This window comes from Balaenoptera ricei, chromosome 15, assembly GCF_028023285.1.
Source record: "Balaenoptera ricei isolate mBalRic1 chromosome 15, mBalRic1.hap2, whole genome shotgun sequence".
NCBI lineage: Eukaryota > Metazoa > Chordata > Mammalia > Artiodactyla > Balaenopteridae > Balaenoptera > Balaenoptera ricei.
Window position 1 is genome coordinate 50,757,419 of NC_082653.1, and position 17,209 is coordinate 50,774,627.

General features: G+C 52.0%; 2 protein-coding genes across 7 annotated transcripts; one reads left to right on the forward strand and one right to left on the reverse strand.

Moving 5' to 3' along the window:
• The first annotated feature begins 3 nt into the window (after positions 1 to 3).
• On the forward strand, positions 4 to 17,209 carry DECR2 (2,4-dienoyl-CoA reductase 2). Of its 6 annotated transcripts, none has more exons than XR_009497507.1 (10): positions 7 to 242; positions 6,396 to 6,464; positions 7,544 to 7,595; positions 8,165 to 8,300; positions 9,796 to 9,920; positions 9,989 to 10,082; positions 10,240 to 10,344; positions 10,854 to 11,071; positions 16,177 to 16,774; positions 17,063 to 17,124. XR_009497507.1 is itself a non-coding variant. In XM_059896287.1 (9 exons), the coding sequence occupies exons 1-8, from the start codon at positions 163 to 165 to the stop codon at positions 11,069 to 11,071; spliced, it is 879 nt and encodes a 292-aa protein (XP_059752270.1). In that variant the 5' UTR covers positions 8 to 162; the 3' UTR covers positions 17,063 to 17,150. The 6 variants fall into 6 exon arrangements, 4 of the variants coding, with proteins under 4 accessions (XP_059752272.1, XP_059752270.1, XP_059752271.1 ...); XR_009497508.1 differs by lacking the exon at positions 17,063 to 17,124 and adding an exon at positions 16,829 to 17,029 and having other exon boundaries at positions 16,177 to 16,732; XM_059896287.1 differs by lacking the exon at positions 16,177 to 16,774 and having other exon boundaries at positions 8 to 242; positions 17,063 to 17,150.
• Positions 8,306 to 8,792, reverse strand: LOC132349381 (small nuclear ribonucleoprotein Sm D2-like). The gene is made up of 2 exons (XM_059897740.1): positions 8,419 to 8,792; positions 8,306 to 8,333 (listed from the first exon to the last, which is right to left on the reverse strand). The coding sequence occupies exons 1-2, from the start codon at positions 8,790 to 8,792 to the stop codon at positions 8,306 to 8,308; spliced, it is 402 nt and encodes a 133-aa protein (XP_059753723.1).

Consider the following 17,209-nt stretch of genomic DNA (forward strand, 5'->3'; position numbering starts at 1 on the left):
GTCCCGAGAGGGGCGAGCGCCGGGTGGGCGGGGCCTCCTCGTCCCTGGCCAGCCTGAGAGGAGGGCGCGGGCACAGCGCCGCCTGTCCCCGGAGGACGAGGTCGGAATCCTGATCCCGGTGGGTCCCTGCTGTTCTAGCCGCCCAGGCCAGCACCGAGCGCCATGGCCCAGCCACCGCCCGACGTCAGGGAGGACGATTGTCTCCCGGAGTACCGCCACCTCTTCTGTCCGGACTTGCTTCGGTGAGGGCCGTGTCGGGGACGCCCCAGGGAGCCGGGCAGGAGGCGGGAGGGCCTGCGGTGCGGGCTGCACGGGGACTGCGGTTTTACTGGGATGCGTGAGGACCCCATGCCTGGTGGCCAGACTGTCCGGAGGTCCAGGTGCCCCAGAGATGCAACTGCTGGTGTTCTGATCTTTGCATGGCTGTGAGCACGGTCTGTTTGTCCTATGGGTGGTGGCGGGTGTTCATTAGTAATGCTCCGAGGTGGGGGTGAGTGTCAAAGGACACAACCAAGCCAAAGGTCAGGAGAAGGAAAGATTTATTATTACTAGCAGCAAATAAGGAGAACATTGGAGATTTTCCCTAAAGCGGTGTCTCCCCGCACAGCAAATTTGGGGAAGTTTTAAGCTAAAGGTGCATGCATCTTCATGAAGGGTTTGGGCGGTTAAGAGTCCAAGCTTTAGTTGATTGAAGTCACGAGGGTCATCATCCCTGAGGTTCCAGTTCATCTGGTGGTTGAGCACTTCAGGCTAATCTTTACCATGGAAACAGAACTGGGAGTCTTTAAACCTGATTTATTATCTTTGCTATTGTTACTTCTCTTGCCTGATGACAATCGTTAGTTTCTGTATTCTTTTTTTTTTTTTAACTTGGATAGAGTTTGACCCCTACCCATTTTTTTTTTGAATTTTATTTTATTTATCTTTTTATACAGCAAGTTCTTTTTTTTTTTTTGGACTTGTTGGGTCTTCGTTTCTGTGTGAGGGCTTTCTCTAATTGTGGCAAGTGGGAGCCACTCTTCATCACGGTGCGCGGGCCTCTCACTATCGCAGCCTCTCTTGTTGTGGAGCACAGGCTCCAGATGCACAGGCTCAGCAGTTGTGGCTCACGGGCCCAGTTGCTCCGCGGCATGTGGGATCTTCCCAGACCAGGGCTCGAACCCTTGTCCCTTGCATTAGCAGGCAGATTCTCAACCACTGCGCCACCAGGGAAGCCCCTAGCAGGTTCTTATTAGTTATCTATTTTATACATATTAGTGTATATATGTCAATCCCAAACTCCCAATTCATCCCACCAGCATGCCTCCCCGCCACTTTCCCCCCTTGGTGTCCATACGTTTGTTCTCTACATCTGTGTCTCTATTTCTGCCCTGCAAACCGGTTCATCTGTACCATTTTCTATGTTCCACATATATGCGTTAATATATGATATTTGTTTTTCTCTTTCTGACTTACTTCACTCTGTATGGCAGTCTCTAGGTCCATCCACGTATCTACAAATGACCCAATTTCGTTCCTTTTTATGGCTGAGTAATATTCCATTGTATATATGTACCACATCTTCTTTATCCATTCATCTGTCGATGGGCATTTAGGTTGCTTCCATGACCTGGCTATTGTAAATAGTGCTGCCATGAACATTGGGGTGCATGTGTCTTTTTGAATTATGGTTTTCTCTGGGTATATGCCCAGTAGTGGGATTGCTGGGTCATAGGGTAATTCTATTTTTAGTTTTTTAAGGAACCTCCATACTGTTCTCCATAGTGACTGTATCAATTTACATTCCCACCAACAGTGTAGGAGGGTTCCCTTTTCTCCACACCCTCTCCAGCATTTGTTGTTTGCAGATTTTCTGATGATTCTCATTCTAACCCGTGTGAGGTGATACCTCATTGTAGTTTTGATTTGCATTTCTCTAATAATTAGTGATGTTGAGCAGCTTTTCATGTGCCTCTTGGCCATCTGTATGTCTTCTTTGGAGAAATGTCTATTTAGGTCTTCTGCCCATTTTTTGATTGGGTTGTTTGTTTTTTTAATATTGAGCTGCATGAGCTGTTTATATATTTTGGAGATTAATCCTTTGTTGATTCATTTGCAAATATTTTCTCCCATTCTGAGGGTTGTCTTTTCGTCTTGTTTGTAGTTTCCTTTGCTCTGCAAAAGCTTTTAAGTTTCATTAGGTCCCATTTGTTTATTTTTGTTTTTATTTCCATTACTCTAGGAGTTGGGTCAAAAAAGATCTTGCTGTGATTTATGTCAAAGAGTGTTCTTCCTATGTTTTCCTCTAAGAGTTTTATAGTGTCCGGTCTTACATTTAAGTCTTTAATCCATTTTGAGTTTATTTTTGTGTATGGTGTTAGGGAGTGTTCTAATTTCATTCTTTTACATGTAGCTGTCCAGTGCTCCCAGCACCACTTATTGAAGAGACTGTCTTTTCTCCATTGTATATCCTTGCCTCCTTTGTCATAGATTAGTTGACCATAGGTGCATGGGTTTATCTCTGGGCTTTCTATCCTGTTCCACTGATCTGTATTTCTGTTTTTGTGCCAGTACCATATTGTCTTGATTACTGTAGCTTTGTAGTATAGTCTGAAGTCAGGGAGTCTGATTCCTCCAGCTCCGTTTTTTTCCTTCAAGACTGCTTTGGCTATTCGGGGTCTTTTGTGTCTCCACACAAATTTTAAGATTTTTTGTTCTAGTTCTGTAAAAAATGCCACTGGTAATTTGATAGGGATTGCATTGAATCTGTAGATTTCTTTGGGCAGTATAGTCATTTTCACAATATTGATTCTTCCAATCCAAGAACATGGTATATCTCTCCATCTGTTGGTATCATCTTTGATTTCTTTCATCAGTGTCTTATAGTTTTCTGAGTACAGGTCTTTTACCTCCTTAGGTAGGTTTATTCCTAGGTATTTTATTCTTTTTGTTGCAATGGTAAATGGGATTGTTTCCTTAATTTCTCTTTCTGATCTTTCGTTGTTAGTGTATAGGAATGCAAGAGATTTCTGTGCATTAATTTTGTATCCTTCAACTTTACCAAATTCATTGATTAGCTCTAGTAGTTTTCTGGTGGCATCTTTAGGATTCTCTGTGTATAGTATCATGTCATCTGCAGTGACAGTTTTACTTCTTCTTTTCCAATTTGTATTCCTTTTATTTCTTTTTCTTCTCTGATTGCAGTGGTTAGGACTTCCAAAACTATGCTGAATAATAGTGGCAAGATTGGACATCCTTGTTTTGTTCCTGATCTTAGAGGAAGTGCTTTCAGTTTTTCACCATTGAGAATGATGTTTGCTGTGGGTTTGTCATATATGGCCTTTATTATGTTGAGGTAGGTTCCCTCTATGCCCACTTTCTGGAGAGTTTTTATCATAAATGGTTGTTGAATTTTGTCAAAAGCTTTTTCTGCATCTATTGAGATGATCATATGGTTTTCATTCTTCAATTTGTTAATATGGTGTATCACATTGATTGATTTGCATATATTGAAGAATCCTTGCGTCCCTGGGATAAATCCCACTTGATCATGGTGTATGATCCTTTTAATGTGTTGTTGGATTCGGTTTGCTAGTATTTTGTTGAGGATTTTTGCATCTATATTCATCAGTGATATTGGTCTGTAATTTTCTTTTTTTGCAGTATCTTTATCTGGTTTTGGTATCAGGGTGATGGTGGCCTCATAGAATGAGTTTGGGAGTGTTCCTTCCTCTGCAATTTTTTGGAAGAGTTTGAGGAGGATGGGTGTTAGCTCTTCTCTAAATGTTTGATAGAATTCACTTGTGAAGCCATCTGGTCCTGGACTTTTGTTTGTTGAAAGATTTTTAATCACAGTTTCAATTTCATTACTTGTGATTGATCTGTTCATATTTTCTATTTCTTCCTGGTTCAGTCTTGGAAGGTTATACCTTTCTAAGAATTTGTCCACTTCTTCCAGGTTGTCCATTTTATTGGCATAGAGTTGCTTGTAGTAGTCTCTTAGGATGCTTTGTATTTCTGCAGTGTCCATTGTAACCTCTCCTTTTTCATTTCTGATTTTATTGATTTGAGTCCTCTCCCTCTTTTTCTTGATGAGTCTGCCTAAAGGTTTATCAATTTTGTTTATCTTCTCAAAGAACCAGCTTTTAGTTTTATTGATCTTTGCTATTGTTTTCTTTGTTTCTATTTCATTTATTTCTGCTCTGATCTTTATGATTTCTTTCCTTCTACTAACTTCGGGTTTTGTTTGTTCTTCTTTCTTTAGTTCCTTTAGGTGTAAGGTTAGATTGTTTATTTGAGATTTTTCTTGTTTCTTGAGGTAGGTTTGTATTGCTATAAACTTCCCTCTTAGAACTGCTTTTGCTGCATCCCATAGGTTTTGGATCATCTTGTTTTCATTGTCATTTGTCTCTAGGTATTTTTGATTTCCTCTTTGATTTCTTCAGTGATCTCTTGGTTATTTAGTAGTGTATTGTTTAGCCTCCATGTGTTTATGTTTTTTACGTTTTTTTCCCCTGTAATTGATTTCTAATCTCATAGCGTTGTGGTTGGAAAAGATGCTTGATATGATTTCAGTTTTCTTAAATTTACCGAGGCTTGATTTGTGACCCAAGATGTGATCTATCCTGGAGAACGTTCCGTGTGCACTTGAGAAGAAAGTGTAATCTGCTGTTTTTGGATGGAATGTCCTATAAATATCAATTAAATCTATCTGGTCTATTGTGTCATTTAAAGCTTGTGTTTCGTTTTTAATTTTCTGTCTGGATTATCTGTCCATTGGTGTAAGTGAGGTGTCAAAGTCCCCCACTATTATTATTATTATTTTTTAATTTATTTTATTTATTTATTTTTGACTGTGTTGGGTCTTTGTTGCTGCATGCGGGTTTTCTCTAGTTGCAGCGAGCAGGGGTACCCTTCGTTGTGTTGTGCAGGCTTCTCATTGCGGTGGCTTCTCTTGTTGCAGAGCACAGGCTCTAGGCGCACAGGCTTCAGTAGTTGTTGTGCGTGGGCTCAGTAGTTGTGGAGCACGGGCTCTAGAGCACAGGCTCAGTAGTTGTGGCGCACGGGCTTAGTTGCTCCATGGTGTGTGGGATCTTCCAGGCCAGGGCTCGACCCTGTGTCCCCTGCATTGGCAGGCAGATTCTTAACCACTGAGACACCAGGGAAGCCCAAAGTCCCCCACTGTTATTGTGTTACTGTCGGTTTCCTCTTTTATAGCTGTTAGCAGTTGGCTTATGTATTGAGGTGCTCCTATGTTGGGTGTATATATATTTATAATTGTTATTTCTTCTTCCTGGATTGATCCCTTGATCGTTATGTAGTGTCCTTCCTTGTTTCTTGTAACATTCTTTATTTTAAAGTCTATTTAATCTGATATGAGTATTGCTACTCCAGCTTTCTTTTGATTTCCATTTGCATGGAATATCTTTTTCCATCCTCTCACTTTCAGTCTGTATGTGTCACTAAGTCTGAAGTGGGTCTCTTGTAGATAGCGTATATATGTGACCCCTACCCATTTTTATTTAAAAAAAAAATTTATTTATTTGGCTGCACTGGGTCTTAGTTGTGACACATGGGATGGCATGTGGGATCTTCAGTTGTGGCATGCGGGATCTAGTTCCCTAACCAGGGATCCAACCTGGGGCCCCTGCATCAGGAGCTCAGAGTCTTAACCACTGGTCCACCAGGGAAGTCCCAGTTTCTGTATTCTTTTGAGATCTGTTCGAGGACAAGACTGTGACCAGGCTTAGATCATAGAATGTCTTAGGCCAAAAATGCTCCTCTTATGTCAAGAAAGCCATACCTGTTTCTCTTTCTCCAGGAACCCTCTACCCTATCTGCTTAGAGGGTGGCTGGAGGAAGGCTTGTATGTTTTGAAAACATTTCTCACTTAATTGATAACTTTCTGCATAGAGACTTTTATGCATAGAGACATTCTTCCCAAAGATTCAAAAAGCTGAGGACTTTAAAAAGCAGCGTTTCTTGGGGCTTCCCTGGTGGCGCAGTGGTTGAGAGGCTGCCTGCCAATGCAAGGGACACAGGTTCGAGGCCTGGTCTGGGAAGATCCCACATGCCGCGGAGCAACTGAGCCCGTGAGCCACAACTACTGAGCCTGCGCGTCTGGAGTGTGTGCTCCGCAACGGGAGAGGCTGCGACAGTGAGAGGCCCGCGCACCGCGATGAAGAGTGGCCCCCGCTTGCCGCAACTGGATAAAGCCCTCGCGCAGAAACAAAGACCCAACACAGCCATAAATAAATAAATAAATAAATTTATTAAAAAATAAAAATAAAAAAGCAGCGTTTCTCAAATTTGACAGAAGTGCCCAGTGCAGAGGGTCAATGTCCTCCAAGAGCACCTCCTCCCCTGCCCCCATTTAACAGGGGCCTCTTTAAAGAGCCTCTGTTTTCTTCTCTCAGGGACAAGGTAGCCTTCATCACAGGCGGTGGCTCTGGAATCGGGTTCCGGATTGCTGAGATTTTCATGCGGTAAGCACTGCTCTGTGCCCCATCTTGCTCCCCACCCCCTTGCATGGACCCCACTGGACCCTGGGATCTTGGGCAAAATGCCGGTGGGTGATGGGAACCCCTCTAGGCCCAGGGCCATCAGAGAGCATCTGAAAGGGGTCAAGTGCTGTCCTGGGAGAGGCAAGACTCCAGCCTCTCCTAGAGATTAGTCTAGACTGTTTGTCTCTGGCCTCAGCACCCCCATTTGTACAAAGCGGGAGGATCCAAAGGTTGAGGTAATTCTACTGCAGGGTCCCCCAGGGCCTTGCCGAGCCAGGGTCAGGGTGGGCCAAGTTGGACCCTGGCACCATGCAGAGCACAGTGTCTCTTGGGACACAACGTCTGTGGTCTCAGGCCCAGGTCAACAGTTTGTCATCCCCACCTAGGAGAGGTCTAGAGTTAGGCTGGGGTTAGGGGAGATGAAGCTGGTTTCCTCCAGGACCCTGCTTTTCAGAGATGTCCCACTGGACGAGATTTTGGGACTCATCCATTCCAGGTGAATTTGTTTTCCGAGCTGGAAGCTTTGTTGCTTCTCTGAGCAGAGTGTGGCCAGCTGTGCTGTGGTGTTCTGAGGATTCAGTGGGACTGGCTTAGCAGGTGGTAGCTGGTACTGTTACTGAGTTTGAGGCTGGGTTTGTCGGGAGGTAAGGCAGGGGAGGTGCCCTGGCCCCGGAATGGGCTCTCTGTCCTTCACACCATCCTCCTGGGGAGACCCAGGTGGACCCAGCAGGACTCATGCAGAGTCTGGGCCCTGTGTCCGAGACTCACAGCTGCTCACATGGTGTTTGGGGCAAGGCCCACATCCCTGCATGGCTGGCATACCTCGTGCCAGAGAGACCCAGCCCAGAAACCAGTGGTGGCTGCCTGAGGTCCTGCCACAGTCACTCAGCCCCACGGAGGCCCCTGGGTCCTCTGCTAGCTGTGCCTTCAGCCCTAGGCTGGTGTTTAAGCCTGAGAGACCCTTCGGGGAGGGGGACCTTTGCTTTGAGCGCCAGGTAGGAGCCCGGCTGGGCATGTCCCTTGCACCTTGCTGCCCTCACGCCTGCCCTCTGGCTTTGCAGGCACGGCTGCCACACAGTCATCGCCAGCAGAAGTCTTCCTAGAGTGTCGATGGTAAGGGGTCTCTCCTGTGCCCACACATCCATGGGCGGCTTTGGGGGCTGGGAGCCTGGGCCTGGAGGGTCCTGAGGTCCAGAGGATGATTACACCAAAACCTGCCCCTCTTCCAAATACAGAGCTTCAATGGAAGTGGCCTGCAGGGACATCCTTGTCTTTTTAAAGAATCTACTTATTGGGTCCTATGCAGGAACCCTTATGTTGGGTGGTAATGTGGCCCCAAGACAGATCTCTGGGCTCACCAGGGTCATGAGGGCGGAGAGTCTCTCCACTGCCATGGCTGGTCTCGGGGCAGGGACTGGACGTCAGCTGGAGCTGCCGTTGACCTGTGACTAGTGACCACGGGCCTGGAGGGTGATGAGAGGGGAAAGGGTGCGGGCTGTCTTCGCAGTGTCCACCAGGGGTCATGGCCCTGGGGAGTGGCCACTTGCCAGCTGTGTCTCTGCAGAGTGGGTTTCAGCAGCAGAGCCCGGCTTCCTGGCAGAACCTGGCTCATCATCCTCATCAGATTCCAGGCTGAGGTCACAGGCCTGCTGCCCACCTCTCTCTTCCTGTCCGGCTTCTAGGCTGCCAGAAAGCTGGCTGCTGCCACTGGCCAGAGGTGCCTCCCTTTATCTCTGGATGTCCGAGCTCCCCTGGCCATCATGGCAGCCGTGGAGCAGGCTCTGAAGGAGTTCGGGAAGATCGACATTCTCATTAACTGTGAGTCACTGTTGAGCGAGGCCAGGGGGCTTCCTTTTTTTTTTTAGAAAAAACACAGGACTTTATTATTCCCAGCGCAAAGGGCAGGTCTTTGAAAAACGAGGGGGCAAGTTCTAACGGTGGGGAGAAGGCCCCTTCTTGCTGGCGATGCATGAGCGGGTTCCGCAGGACCACAATGACCGAGTCCCCACACAGGACCATCTTGGAGATGTAGCGGTCCTTGTTGACTGGCTTGGACTTCTTCTTGCTCTTGCCATTCTTGGGGACCTTGATCCACACCTCCTTCACTTCCTCCAGCACCATGTTGCGGTGCCTATCAAAGGCCTTCACACGGCCCAGGAGCTTCTTGTTGCGGCAATTGATGAGCACTTGGGTGTTGTTCTTGACCGACTGTGTGAGCACGGGGAGTGGACCCATGTTAAACTCCTCCTCCTCCCGCTTCTGCAGCTCCTCCGGGGTCATCTCACCCTTGGGCTTGTTGAGGAAGCACATGGTGGCAGTGGTGGTGGCCGTGCTCTGAAGTCACTAACGTCTCCTCCACATTGCTTTGGCCTTCTGGCCAGGGGGCTTCTGACAGGTCAGCAATACCAGATCTCCCTGTTTGGAGGCCCCGGAACTGTCCTGGCTCCAGGCCACTGTCTTGGCCTAACTCAGCTCCTCCCGGGTCAGTGCAGCCGTGGCTCAAGAGGATGCCCCGTGAACTAGGCTGAATCAAGAGTAGGGCCACTCTTGTGTCCTGAAATTCCCCCTTAAAGAAAAAGGACTACACGTTATTGTTTTAGTATGGTTTTAGATTCGCAGACTAATTGAGCAGATAGTACAGAGAACTCCACGTACTATGAACACCTTCCTTTTGTTACAACCGAGGAACCTATATTGATACATACGGTTAACTATAGTCCCTATTTTACATTCAGGTTCATTTTTGCTGAAATTTCCTTTAAAAACATCCTGCGTATTATTTTCCTGCCACTGAAAAAGTCATAAGCTGGGCAGCTTAAAACAACAGAAATATATTCTCTCACAGTCTGGAGGCCAGAAGTCTGAAAACAAGGCTCGGGGGAGCTTCTTTCCCAGGCCCTGCCCTCAGCTCCTGGGGTTGCTGCCTGGCGGGCCTTGGCTCTGGGCTGCACCCCTCCAGCCTCTGCCTCCTTCACACTGCCATTCCCTGTACACGTCTGTGTCCTCCTCTTTTTAAGGACGCCAATCCTTGGGCTTAGGCCACCCTAATTCAGTATGATCTAATCTTACCTTGATGACATCTGCAAAGACCATCTTTTCAAATAAGGTCACGTTCACAGGCACCAGGGTTTGGGACTTCAGCGAATTATTTTTAGGGACACAATCCAACCCATAAAACCCATCCTGCCCATCATTCAGGAACTTGTCCAAATGCTCAGGTTTCCTTCCCTGGCCAACCTGGGCCACCCTGAGGGTCCAGATGCTTCAACTGCCCGGGGCTCCAGCACCATCCGCTGTCTCCTTCCACTGGCAGGTGCAGCCGGGAACTTCCTGTGCCCTGCCAGTGCCTTGTCCTCCAACGCCTTCAAGACTGTGATGGACATCGACACCTTGGGCACCTTCAACGTGTCTCGCGTACTCTACGAGAAGTTCTTCCATGTGAGTGTCCCGCGGCCAGGGCCTCCCCGCTTCTGGCCACTGCTCACTGCCCCTCTCGTGTGTTGCAGGACCATGGAGGGGTGATCGTGAACATCACTGCAACCCTGGGTACCCGCGGGCAGGTGCTCCAAGTGCATGCAGGCTCTGCCAAGGCGGCCGTGGGTACGGGCTCCCCCTCTGGTCTGCGTGGGTTCCTCCCCGTCCCTGTCCCCGGAGGCCGGCAGTGTCCCGAGTGACGCTGAGCCCCCACCCCCACCCGGGCCCCCCTAAAGGCAGAGCAGCCCTGCTTCTCCCTCATGCCTGCCGGCCTCCCGTGCAGATGCGATGACACGGCACCTGGCTGTGGAGTGGGGCCCCCAGAACATCCGCGTCAACAGCCTTGCCCCCGGCCCCATCAGCGGCACGGAGGGCTTCCGGCGGCTGGGTAAGGCTCCCGGGGAGCCCAGGGCCCCCAGCGGGTGCTCCCCTGAGCACAGCCCCCCCACCCCCCCCGTGCCTCCGAGGGCTCCCCTCCCACCTGGCTGGGACAGGCCTGGGATCAGTGCCAAATCCTCATGGCTTCCCAGGGTGGGCAAAGAGTCCGTCTCCAGGCTGGGGACAGTTCGCACAGCCCTGCAATGGACTAAGGGTCAGCTGGACTTGGGCAGCTGCCCCCTAGAGCTAGAGGCCAGGGGCTGCTGGCCTTGATATGTGAGCCAGACACAAAGTGGGGCCCCATTGAAGCCTCCAGAGCCTTGGCAGGGTGAGCGGAGAAAGGCCCTGTGCTGGTTCTGTGGTGGTGTTACTGTACCTGGCCTGTTCCTGCTCCCCCAGGATGATGCTAATGATGCCCCCAACATTCCTGGGTGTGGTTCAGGGAAAGCTGGGCAGGGGAGGGTGGAGGGCCCCGGGGTCCTGGGGCCCATAGGGGCTGAGCCTCCCGCTGCTTCCCAGGTGGCCCACAGGCCAGCATGAGGGCAAAGGTCCTGGCAAGCCCCCTCCAGAGGCTGGGGAACAAGACAGAGATCGCCCACAGCGCCCTCTTCCTGGCCAGCCCTTTGGCATCCTACGTGACGGGGGCCCTGCTGGTGGTTGATGGTGGGGCCTGGCTGACATTCCCTAACGACATCCAGTCGCTGGCGGACTTCTCATCCTTCTCTGCTAAGCTCTAGGTGATGTGCCGCTCCCACATTCAAGGGTCACCTGTGTCCTTGGCCCCCTTCCCAAAATACCCACCTGGTGGACTGATGGTCACTGTGCTGGGCCTGATGCCTTTCCTCTCAGTCTCTTACGTGTATTTCTAGATGTATTCTCGGGCACTTTTGGGTTCCCCTGCTCCACACATAGGGCAAGGCTCGAGTCTTCCAGGGCAGATGGGTGGTGCTGGGAGGGGCCAGCCCCATGGAGCTGCACTGCAGACCTCGGGGCCTCCCTGAAAACCAGAACCAGTATGGCTTGCCTGAAGAGGATGGGAACCCTGTCTCTCTTTGGACGCTCCCCTGGGTGATCCTCTCTGGGGGCCTGAGGGCTTGCTGGGCCCATGGGGGTGGGGGAAGGTGCCACTGCTCTCTGCTTCCCCTCCTCCCCCACCAATCCCAGGGGCGTGGCCAGCCCTTGAGACCTGCTCATCCTAGTCCTCTGAGCAGCAGCTTCCTTTGAGGATGGCTGAGGAGATGTAACCCCCCTGCTTGGGACCTGGCCCCTAAGCCTCCTGGGTCCCCATCGCAGGGTGGTGGCAGGAACGTTCTAGGACTTTGGCTGGCTCCTGTCCCGTCCTGGGGCGGGAGCGGTGGAGGGACACCCAGGAGCTCACAGCGTTCAGTCACACCGTGAAGCTGCAGTTGGCGTGGGCTTCTGTGGAGACCCCCGTCTCAGAGGCGGGCTTGTTCGTAGGACAGGAACTGCTGATTGGCCATCTGTGGTTTGGTGGCCGGCAGATACGTTCTCGGTCCCTGGGGCATGCGGGCGACCAGGCGGCGGGAGGGTGTGGGTGCTGGGCAGGCCCCCCGGTCGCTGGGGTGAGGAGTACTGATGGTGGAGGGCTGGGAGGGGGCAGAGGGGGCCACTGTATCCACCTCCAGGAGACGCACACGGCCTGGTGGCCTGCTGCCCGCCCCAGCCTGGCCACTCACACCCCCCGGGCTGTGCAGGAGGCGGGCCCTGGTGCCCCTCAGTGCTCCCCAGTGACCTTGTGTCTGCTGGCATTTCTGACAGGCAGGGGACAGTGTGCGGCAGAGGAGCTGGTCTGCACCTGCTCTCGGATCCCTGCGACCTGCCTCCCGCCTGCCCAGCCTGAGCGCCAAACCCGACAATCCCAGCAGAGTGTCTGAAGCAGAGACTGACCTTTCCTCTAGGAACTGTGCTGCATCCCCACTCCCTCCCCATGGCCCTGTCTCCCATGCATGGGGGGCAGTGACTAGGCAGTGTGGCTGACCTGCTGACCTGCTCACACATGCCGGGGAGGTCTGGGTTCCAGCACTTCGAGAGTGTTGAGGAGGCCAGGACGCAGGGGTGTCCCTCTTGCACAACCTAGGGTCAGGGCTGTCCTGCCACCCCAGCCCCTGCCTAGGCTGGCCTCCTTTCCCCTCCTGCCTGCATCCAGTGGGTGTCCTGAGGTGGCTCCCATGGCCTGGGTGGAGAGAAGGGGGCATTTCAGGCTGTCTTCTCTTCCTTGCTCTCCCGCTTTGAGACCTTTGCTTGGCAAAGAGATGCCAAACTAGGGAGGCTGGAGAAGCGTGTTTGAGCCTCTCCACAAGACCTGTGTCCTGGGTCCTATCACCGGGGGTGTGGGCTGCAGAAGGGACCTCTGCCGGCCTCCAGTGACACGGGCAGGGTTGCTCCCCACCTGCCCTGGAGTCTGTCCTTTGCTGGGACATCCCTAGAGGACTTAGTCCTTGGTCATTTAGGGGCTCACTTTCTAGGTCCTCCACGTGGCCTGTCCCCATTGTCACCAGCGCCCTCCCTCAGGCCCAGGGGGTGGGGGATCTCTGGACCCTCAATTCTTCCCCAATGACCACTCTTTGACACATACCCAGGCCAGGACCTAAGGGGGCCACTTGGATCCTGGGCTTGTTTTCTGTGCTGTTACAAACTTCAGGGTGCTCAAAGCTGTCGATCTGCCCTCTGGCTGGGCATGCGGCTTGGGTGCCCCCTTCCTCCCTGCCTCCCACCCTGCCCCAATCTGTACTGTCCATTTGCATAAGCACAGGTCCTAGAGTTTTGCCAGAAAATGCATTTACTTAAAAAATAATCTTTTTACTGCAAAAACATCTATTCATTGGACTTCACAAATGTTTTTAGAAGGAGGAGGAGGACACCTGAACAGAATCACTGGTGATCTGGGCGTTTAGTGGTGTCTACTTCCTGTCTTTTTCCTGTGAAGAGTTTAGAAAACACTTTTTACCTAATGCGTGAAGCCCTGGTCCTGACGCAGGGGGAGCCCACCCTCAGGCAAGGGGAGGCTGTCTGCTCCCCTGGTGGGAGGGGTGTCCTCCACAGCTGGTCCTGGAGGCGGGCGGGGGGCGCTGCCTGCCCTGCAATCTCCTGGTGCTGCCACTAGAGTCCTGAGCTTGAGCCCTCTGCCCCAGACACCCACACCCACCTGAGTTCCTTCCCGCCTTCATGGGTGCAGGGGCATGGCAGGGAGGCCACAGGGCAGAAGGAGTTCCGCTTGCCATTTAAACGGAGACCAGGGTGTGGTGGCATCAAGTCTACCAGCAAGGCAGGCAGATGGGCGCTCGTGATGCCACGGGAGGAGGAAAGAGAACCGTAAAGGCAGTTCCTGGGGAGCTGCAACCATAGACCCCACGTGCCAGAAAGCTGAGGCCTGCCGTCCCTGGAGGAGACAAAGAAGGCCCTGGGGAGGGTGTCCCGCCAGCCACATTCGAAGGCCTGGGACTCAACAGCAGCGTAGCTCCAGGAGGACAGAAGAGAATGAAAGGAGTGAGCCTTTTATTACTGTTAGTCAGGATTCTCCAGGAAACAGAGCCAGTAGGATATATATAGATCTACAGGAGGAGAGTTATTATAGGGACTGGCTCATGTGACTGTGGGGGCTGAGAAGTCCCATGATCTGCCAACTGCAAGCTGGAGCCCCGGCAAGGCAGATGGTGTGATTCAGTCTGAGTCCAAAGGCCCAAGAACCAGGGGCTCCGACAGCCAAGGGCACCGGAAGGTGGATGTCCCTGCTCAAGCAGCGAGCGAGGGAACTTGCCCTTCCTCAGCCCACACTGATGAGGGCAGGTCTTCCATCTACTGAATCAAATGCTAATCTCTGAGAAATACCCAGAGATACCGATTTACCAGCTATCTGGGCATACATTAGCCCCGTCAAGTTGACACAAAGTTAAACATCACAGTTGCACAGACCATGAGGTCCGTGCCCATGCTCATCGTCTGCATGTGGTGGTCAGTTCAGCTGTAAGGAATCTGCCTCGCTGTTTGGCTTAGTCCACCAGCCCCAGCTGTCGTCCTGCAGGTCCAGGACGCCTGCCGGGGGCTTGTGGGTCATGGGCACACCTGGCGTGTGTCACTTGCCAGGTGGGCTCCAGGACGGGCTGGCAAGGAGGGCCAGGTGCACGTGGTGAGGGGGCTAACACCGGCCCCAGCAGTGGCACTCAGACTTGGTGGCAGTTGGCAGAGAATTAGGTTGTCCCCTTCCACATTAACAATCTCTACAATTCCCTTAGAAAATGCCAGGTTCTCTGAAAGGAAGGATCATCTTTTATGTGTGAACCTCAGCTGTGGAAGCTGATTTACAGACCCCGCCCACTCCGAGTCCCCCTTCCATGGCATGAGGATGCCTCACGTCTTTTCAGAACTACACATAAAAACATCACAGCCGGGCTTCTCTGGTGGCACAGTGGTTAAGAATCCGCCTGCCAATGCAGGGGACACGGGTTCGAGCCCTGGCCTGGGACGATCCCACATGCCGCAGAGCAACTAAGCCCGTGCGCCGTAACTACTGAGCCTGCGCTCTAGAGCCCGCGAGCTACAACTACTGAGCCCGAGTGCCACAACTACTGAAGCCTGTGCGCCTAGAGCCTGTGTTCTGCAACGAGAAGCCACGACAATGAGAAGCCCGCGCACCACAACGAAGGGTAGCCCCTGCTCTCCGCAACTAGAGAAAGCCCATGTGCAGAAACGAAGACCCAACACAGCCAAAACAAAACAAATAAATAAGTTAATTTAAAAAAAAACAGGAAACATCATGGCTACAGCATAGGGCTGCCCACCACCGGGGTGCAGCCTTCCAGCCCCTGCTCCACGTTGTACATTTTTTTGAATGAATATGTGAATGACCCCTGTGTTGTGAGCCACACAACGTGTCCCCAAGGCGTCGCCATGATGCAGTGAACTTTAAAATTCACTTAACTAAACTGTTAACCTGGGGGAGTTTCTCTGCCGACTCCTGTTGCCATGGTAACTTGGTAAAACTCACTGGCTTGCCTGTGCTTTGTCTGCGGGTCACCGCGGAAAGGCTGGAGGTCGTTCTGCTTTGTTTCTTGGTCCCTTGGTTGGCATCCTCCACATGTGGGTCTCTGGTGGCCCCGGGCACTGTGGGACCTGCCAGGGCTGGGCCACCCCGATGGAGGAGGAGACTTGGGAGGCTGAGGCTGACCTCGCCCGGACGCGGTCCACCCACCAGGTGCACACTGAGCCCTTTGCCCGGTGCCCTGGCTGGGGGCTGGCACAAGCACGACTGTCCCTCCGGAACTTCCTCTCGGCCATGCTCGTGGGCTCGCTGAGTGAAGCAGGGAGAGATGGTAAATCCCCGAGCACCTTGCCAGTTGGAGGCTCAGCAGATGTTCCCCTCTCCTCTGACCCTCACATCGCTTTGTCCTTCTCGTGTGGGTCAGACCGAGCCTGCCTTGCAGTGGTCACACCCCCACCCTGGACTGTGTGTCTGGTGGGGTCCTGCTCACCCCTGGCTCTGCCCCGAGGCCCCATCATGCTGCAGCAGGGCAGCCGTGTCCTCTTGAGCAGGGCAGAGGGTTTCTCCGGGGTCAGGGCTTTCCAGGCCGGGGAGGGGGCTGGGCGTGGGCCCCTTGGGGCATTTCCCTCTGGGCACTTAGGCTGGTCTCTGCTGGATGCTGCTACAGATACGAAGAGGGGATGTGGGGGGAGATCCTGGGAAGTTCACAGGCTCCAGGGCTGGGATGCACTGGAGCTTGGGGACGAAGCTGGGGCCCAGGGCTCGGGGGTTCTTCCTTCTCCCACTTGACCTGCCCTGTGAACCTGCCCCTCCCCTCGCTGCCCTTCTGCTCTCTCTGCCCAGGTCCCAGCCGCCCTGTGTGCAAGCTGTAGCCCAGCCCCCTGAAGAGAGACAGTATTCCTTCTATCAGACACACATCCCGGTTCTTGGGAAAGGTGCTCCCTTCGGGTCAGGGTCTGGCTCTTGCTCAATAAACTGTGGCCAAGGGTTGACTGCATTATATGAACCTGGCAACTCCCACTGCTTCTAGAAAACGCGTGTGAGCAGGCATCCCATGTGGGTCCTGACTCACATCAAACACACTCACTAGAAACCAATGTGTAGACCAGCGTGCTGAGAACGTGTGTGTGCGTGTGTGTGTGTGTGTGTGTGAGATCGCATGAGTCTCAGATCCCCTCTCTGGCAAAACCCGAGGGCCAGTGGGAGATGGCAGAGGCTCCCTGCTCACCTCTCGGGCCAGAGCTCTGCCCAACTCGGCTCTTCTGTCCTAGGGGCCGTGGGGGACCGGATCCTTCTTCGGACTTCCCTCTTCCTTGCTTGTGCTAATCGGGCCCTTCAAGGGAACAGCCCCTCAGATGGGATTGCTGGATTTCATGTTTACCGCTGCATCCTGGTTCAGGTCTCTGGGATTAGACCTACATTACCCTGTCAGCATACAGAGGTTTCTATAACTCTTTAGTCATTTATTTACTGATTACCTTGCATTATTTCCTAGGTGACACATGTTATTAGTATGGAGTTCCTTAACTCAACTCCTAGAGGATAACTTTATTTTCACATTTTGGAGTATTTGGGGAGCACCTCATCACATCCCTACATCAGAGCATCTCAATGAGACAGCACCTGACAGGTGTCTGCTGAAGAAGGAATAAGGAATGTTAGGAATATGCAGAATTAAAGTTTAACTCTTCCACCATCACGTGTAATTTGGACAATTTTTACCCCATAGGAGGAGAATGGTGTGAATTATATCTTCACCTCTGGAAAATGTGACCCGAGGCTAAGAAAGGAAGTTCTGAATCTGCGTACAAACCTCTCCCCACCTGGTGCTTGGCGCCCATCCCCCGACTGTGGGCTGTGATTCTGGCTGCAGGGG